The sequence below is a fragment of the Anopheles nili genome, chromosome 2 (genome assembly GCF_943737925.1).
Source record: "Anopheles nili chromosome 2, idAnoNiliSN_F5_01, whole genome shotgun sequence".
Lineage (NCBI taxonomy): Eukaryota > Metazoa > Arthropoda > Insecta > Diptera > Culicidae > Anopheles > Anopheles nili.
The window spans coordinates 15,266,994-15,274,011 of NC_071291.1; the positions used below are offsets into that span (position 1 = coordinate 15,266,994).

Here is a 7,018-nt window from a genome sequence, read left to right on the forward strand (position 1 = left end):
TGATGGTTTTGTCCCCCGAAGAAGTACGCATGCGCTCAATCTGTCAAACGCTACGGTTGCGAGAGGCAGCAACACCGCCGATAGCTGGGATATCGGTTCCGGGAAAAGTGGTGTGTAAATAGGTCGATTTCGATCCGATGCACTCGGTGGCACTCTTTGCTATTTGTTTTCGAGCCTGCGTTTTCTGGTGGTGATCAACAAAGAAAAAGAAAAACAAGCGTGTTTTCCACAATGGTAGGCGTTTTGCGAACGTGGCATTCTAGGGTTCCGGTTATCTAGCTGGGTGAATTACCTAATCGTTGGGTTCATCTATAATTTCAGGACAACTTCCTGCTATCGTTGTGTAAAGCAAGCCATGGAAGTGCCCTCCATGGGTCCGCATTCTGGAGACACACAGGCAACGGACGGACAAGTGGCCAACAGTGAACAGCTGGTGGTGTTTGTGGAGAAGAAACCCATCAAAACCGAACAGTCCCAACAGCCCGGCCACCCGGCGCTTATCGAGGGTGATAGACAAAGCTCCGATAAAGCAACACCCCAGAACCGTGCGCAATCGACGGGTCTTAGTTGTGACCCGGTTGAACAAGAAGAACTGCTGCCCCAGTGCAAGGTGAAGCGAAACTACACGTGTGGCAGTTGTAGTTACTGCACGCAAAACCCCAGAAGCTACCTGACGCATCTGCGCGACGCGCACGGGGAGAAGATTAGCATAAACGAGTGCAAACGATGTCTGTACGCGTCGAGACACTACCAGAAGCTGGTGCGTCACATGAAGATGGTACACGGGGCATGTGTGGAGCGTGAAAAAGTATCGTCCCCCAACCGTCGGCAGCGGAAAACCTTTAAGAAGTCATTTTCCAAACAGCTCAAGCGCGAAGGAACCGGTTGCCGAACGTTGGGTTCTTTGTTGCCGCTAGAGCCCGAAACATTGAATGCCATCAACAGTGCCGGCACGGAGCAACTTGTTGCGTCTCCGTTGCCATCTTTGCTGAAAGAAATCGAATCATCGTGGACGTCCACCGTTCTTGGTGAGCATACATACCTGGGTGTTTAACGTTGAGGTTTTTGTTTTAAACACTTGTCCTTACATTTTAACGCAGCAAACATTGATCTGTTTCAAGCCATGTTCCAATCAGAGATGGATAACCTCAATAAAGCTGCAATATCCGTCAACCAGGTGAGTGTGTGTGGAAAAGAGAAAGAGAGCAAGGATATATTCGATTCATCACTTCTCTTTTGTTTCAAGGATGCAACTCAGCACATCGAGTCAGAGAAAAAAGCACGGAAATCGCCGGAAGGAGGATGCGAATCGGTACCGAAAAAACGCCACCGTCCAATTCCAAACCTCATTCCTTTGACACCGGCTTCTGCAGTGGCGACCAGACCGGAAAAGGAGCTTCTCAAGCCTGTTCCAATGTCTTCGCTAATGCCACAGGATGTAGCTATTGCATCCAAACAAACCGGGATGGAGCCTGCGACTAGTTTAGCCTCGAACCGTGTGTCGATGTCGTTGGATTCCCAAACGAAGTGTACTTTTTGTGAGCTAACGTTCGAGTCCATGATAGACCTTGCGAACCACATCGCAACGGCACACAAGGAGGACCTCATTACGTCGTTGTTGCAGAAATCGATGGATGACTCGAACCAGAACCTGTTCCCGCAAAGTGATACCGATAGCGTGTCGAACGAGCTGTGGAAGAGTCTGCTGGAAGCAAACTTGTACAACACGGATGTAGGTGTCCGGAACTCCACAGAACCGGACGGTAAGCCCCACACAAAGGACGACGATGACGTGGAGGTGTTGGAGAACAAATCAGAAACGTACTGCGGTGTGGAAACGGCACCAGGTTACGGAGAGGTAACTAGTACGATTCCTGCCACCGATGGCACCACGTCGGCGGTGATGAAGAAGGTCTTCAAGTGCCCACACTGTTCGTTTTGGGCCTCCACGGCTTCGCGGTTTCACGTACACATCGTGGGACATTTGAACAAAAAGCCATTTGAATGTTCACTCTGTTCGTACCGCTCCAACTGGCGCTGGGACATCACGAAGCATATTCGCCTTAAGACGTTACGCGATCCTAACCACAAGAATGCGGACGTGCTGATGAATGACGAAACGGGCCGGAGGAATTACACCAAATACAATAAGTACATCGCGCTGATGCAAATCACTGACAACAGTTCGAGGGAATCCTCGAGCTACGCCAAGTCTTTTGCCGAGAGCAGCGTCTCGGACCTAATGGCGACCTGTAGCACGTACAATATTGACCTGAACGCGTTTGCTAGCATGCCCGAGTTCAAACTGCTGATGGAGGATAAGCAAACGAACGACAAGACCGAACCAGCCGACGAAGGCCTTCAATTGAAATGTCAGCTTTGCGAACACAGGTACGCTCCATATGGAACATCAGAACACATGGAACATCAGTATTTATGATCCATCGTACACATCCTTGCAGGTCGTCATCCAAGGAGGAGCTGTTGGTGCACGTGGCCAATCAGCACGTGGGGCTGGAGGCCGCTCATCAACCGGACGATGCAGCTGAAAGCGAACCCGGCATCGTTGAGCAGCTCCAAGTGAAAAACAGTACGAAGACGACTAACATTTCAACCCCTGCCAGTACACCAACGCCTCCGGCAATGTCTTTCTGTAGCCTTAGTAAAAGTGCAGCTAACCCTAGCAACGGTAGCCCTACTAATGGAATACTAACTGGTAGCGGTGCTGGAGATAAAACAACCCCAGTGGAGCCGGGTGATAGTCGTGGGGACGGTGAAAGTGGCTCCCATAAGGTGATCGTGCCTTCTACTTGGCGCCATAACGCACCGTATCGATGTGGGCATTGCCGTCAGGTTTCCAACTGGAAACATGTCATTCAGGTACTCTTTCTACTTTGCAGTACGAAGAGGCTTCTCTTTTTGTTCCTATAGGTTCGCGTTTCAGTAGTTTTCAAGCATTTGGTTTTGGATTGAGATCATATTTTTGGGTTTCATATTTTACACTTCACTACTAGGTCCATTTAACCCTCATACGTTACAATGCATTCAATAAGCTTTCTTTAGTCATAACGCTGAATGATCTCAAGATTGATTGCAACCTTTCAATTACCTCGCAGAGACATTGTCGTTTGAAACACAACGGACACGTTTTTATTGAGCACGTTAACGCGGAAAAGGACGAACCATCCGACGGTGAAGGTCATGGACATCGGAGTAACAAGCAGAACCAACATTCCTCCGTCTACATCATCGATGAGGTGCTCCATCCTACTACAACCGGTGCAGATAATTCGCGAAAATCGATCGAAGCGCTCGTGACCACGTCCATCCCACCACCGCTTGCTCCTTTCAGCATGGACGAGGTGAGCTGTTCGGCCAACACACTCGAACCGATAGTGGAAATCTTCGACAAGGACCCGACGGATCTTATTGGCTTTAACGGGAGTGTCATACCTGGTACGGTGCTGGTTAACAGTGGAACGGCAGCTCCGGCAGTCTCCAGTGAGCAGTTGGAGTGTATATCGTGCCAGTTTCGTGCCGAAACGGTAGATCAGCTTACGGAACACCTGCAGGAGCATATGCGCAATGAGCAGGAGGAAGGATCGCATGGTTTCGATGCGGCTGGGCTGCTTGATCCTGTGCCTACCACGATGTACTACTGTCACCAATGTCCTGCGAGGTTTTTCACCGAAAGCCATATTGTGGAGCATCGGACGAAGCATTCAGCAACGGCTGGAGGATCGTGTCCGGTTTGCACGTACACCACTACCAGCGAGGACGAACGCAACCGTCACAAGGAGGTGCATTCCGCTGCCTACAACATAAACACCGAGAATTTGCAGATCTTCCTCGCCGAGAGCAAAGAGTACCCTAAGCCACTGCTGGCGTCGAAAGAGACGGAGGGAGAGCAAATTTTCATCGTGGAAATGCCACTAAAAAGCCCCGTGCGATCGCGGGAAACCACCCCGCACAAGAAACCGCGTAGATCCAAACAACCTGTGCGGTCTGCGACTAATTCGATCGATGGCGCAGATGAACAGCTGAAATCTATCTTTTTGTGTGAATATTGCGATCAAACATTCGACGCGGAACCCGATTTGAATTCACACATAAAGAAGCACTTTTCCTCGATCCTGTCTCCGCAAGGGGTGGCCTACTACGCGTCGCTTAGCAACGCGCTGAACAAGGACAAGAAGTTGGAGCTGACGATATCTGGGGCGCAGGCGTCAGGAGCGTTGCGTTATGTTTACGATAACGCGCGCAGCAAGGATTGGAGCGTGTACTCCAAGACCGACAGTGTTTTGTTAAAACTTTAAGCTTATGTGTTGCGTACGTTTTGTTGAATTGTTTATCGTTAGTTTAGCGCTAGGTTACAAGCCGTTCCAAGAACGCCCGCACTTCTAGTACAGTCACTTTGAGAAACCGATTTCAATTTGTCACTAATCATTTGACCATAGCTTATTTAGCCTTAGAACGATAATGCGTATAAAATAAAACAATAAACATTGTTAAGGTACTGTGTAGCTTTGTACTGTTCATATCCCTAGGAAACTAGGCTCGCTTCGATGGAGTGTATGGTGCTTTTATGTTCCAGAGTGTCACTGTGTGACAGGAAGTAGTGTCCTTTTCTTACTTTCCTTATAAAATTTATTCAAATTTGATTTTTTTAGTCCGTTGAATTTGGCTCAGTAAAAGGGTCTTTAAAAAATAAGACAACTTGGGCAAAAAACAACAATGGCAAGAAATAACAAACCGTGCTCTAGAATGAAACTATCCGTCGACGTACCTCAGTGTCCATCCTTTACAGGTAACGTCGAGAGCTCCGGCACACTTACTAGTGCTGGGTATAAAATGGCGCTACGTCGACGATAAACTTCTACCGCAAACCACAATGGGCTCGGAACTATTCGGCACCTGGTGGATAGAAATTATTCTTGTTCCTGCCTCACGAAAGCGTTACCCACGATTCCACGCCTCGAGACCACAGGTAGTGCCGAAAGCGTACGGGATTTTTGTTTATGTTTTGAAAAACGATAATGCAACCACAGAATAACGATCACGGCAAGAACGACGACGACGACGACGCTGGAATGCATTCTACCGTGGCAACGAACAGATGCACTTGCCCTACCTAAGAAAAGCATCAGTAAAATCGTGCATCGTGGCACCGGGAAGGGCGGACAAGCGTGTTTGTTGGACGGGTCAGAAAGAAACTCTTCAATGGACGGAAAATCCCATAGCCGTTCCATTGATACATTTCTTTTCATATTTTTTAATGGTTTTTTCTCCGTACCCAACCCAGTTGTCCAGTAGTTGAAGATCGCTACCCTGAAGTGTCACAGCTGATCGTAAAAAAAATCATTTTCATCAGCTCAGATGTGTTAAAAAATTGTAGCTAACCCTAATGAGAAAATGCTATGATTTTCCTTTAAACAAATTACTCTTTTCGAACCGTATTGGGAATCATCACAGGTCATACTATGCAGATTCTTGCTGTAGTGTTTAGAGAACTCAAAACGATATACAAGCTTTCAAGCTCTCCAATGATTAGTGGTTTGAATTCCTCAGGATCAAATTTTAAAACGTGTGTTGCAAGATAAACTAGGAAGAATGACATAAACTAGGAAACATAAAAGAAAATTGTTTAAAAGGCCGCACGAAACGAATTCATTATAGTTAAATATCTCGCACATGCCGATGCCGACTTAAACAAACCTAAAAGGGTCCCTTTATCCTTCGGTACTTCCGTTGCCCCTGCGTTTCATCTTCATCCAACACAGACGTTTTTTTCTACTTCCGACCGAAATTTTGAAGGACCAATGTCGGACGGTAAGGATGGCATAGTGTGGGGTTTCCCATCGACCGACAATTTCCGGTCACTCATGGCGGACTCTTTTGCAAACTTGTCGCTTGGATGGGAGCCGTACGCTTTCATCCCAGACGGAATACGATCGTTGTTATTCAGGATGTCTGCAAGGACACTACTCGCGAACGAAATAAATGCGGTTATTATTGACGAGATGTTTACCCTGGTACAATTTCTGCCATATTCACATTCTACCCCGTACCTGGTTTCTCCCGTGCAAGGACCCAGATGTTTCCGGTATTTTTCTTGAAAGCTTTCACCCCGCTACCCTGTTGGTAAGTTTTATGAATGAAGTTTCCAACCCTTTCGAAGCGTTGTAAAAATGTTCTTATAGCAGTGTACCTCCTGCATATCGGTGCCTCCCACCAACTCCCAGCCAAGAGCTACCTCGCTAGACCCCTACTAGAAAGGTGCGACTCACAGGCTCGGACGGCTCATTAGCATCCTGACGGTGAACGCGAACACATCCTAAAGCCACTTAATAAACCTACTATACTTTGTGCACAACCAGTGGGACGAAGTCGTAAGCATTGCAAGTGAAGTGGAAGAAACCACAAAATATCAAACTGATTCGCCGAGATAAACTCACAAGGATTGCATCGCGAAAGAGGCCATTGCGAAACAGCACACCAACAACTAAAGTACAAAATGCAGTGCAAAACAATTCAACTCTCCGGGGTCGTGCGATTATTTGTGCTGTTCTATTGCCTGGGGATAACCGCAGGCCGAATAATTCACCGTATCAGTGATTTCAATGCACCGATGGCGGAACCAATACGCCAGTGCCGTGCCGTTTGCCTCGAGAATCATTTGCATGAGGAAATCAACAACATTGTTGTCACGGACGAGTGCACCGATCGACCAAACTGCTTCATGTGCTGGGATTACTGCAAAATTCTCCACGAAGAGAAGCGCATCGTTCGCGACCTAATGTGCAGCGATGTGATTTGTGTAAGTAGAAAACACCTTTATCCTGAGACCTGCAACTTGAATGACCAGCTGACTTCTTAACTAACGCATTGCTCTGTTTCTTTACAGTATAAGGGGTGTAAGACGGCCTGCAAATACTACGGAGGGTTTTACCGAAATCTTAAAAAGAAATCCTTTCCAAGCCCGCTATCTGCACCGGTGATAGGACATCAGTAACCGCTG

General features: G+C 47.5%; 2 protein-coding genes across 2 annotated transcripts; both read left to right on the plus strand.

Moving 5' to 3' along the window:
• Positions 1-535: 535 nt before the first annotated feature.
• On the plus strand, positions 536-4,470 carry LOC128730462 (uncharacterized; the record flags this gene model as incomplete). Its single annotated transcript, XM_053823512.1, has 5 exons — positions 536-1,028; positions 1,101-1,177; positions 1,247-2,391; positions 2,463-2,880; positions 3,117-4,470. Coding segments are annotated over 5 exons (3,333 nt in total), but the record flags the coding sequence as incomplete, so codon positions are not given.
• A 2,044-nt stretch (positions 4,471-6,514) lies between these two features.
• Positions 6,515-7,012, plus strand: LOC128730472 (uncharacterized). Its single transcript, XM_053823523.1, has 2 exons — positions 6,515-6,817; positions 6,905-7,012. Exons 1-2 carry the CDS (start codon positions 6,515-6,517, stop codon positions 7,010-7,012), a joined length of 411 nt encoding a protein of 136 aa, XP_053679498.1.
• The last annotated feature ends 6 nt before the right edge of the window (positions 7,013-7,018 follow it).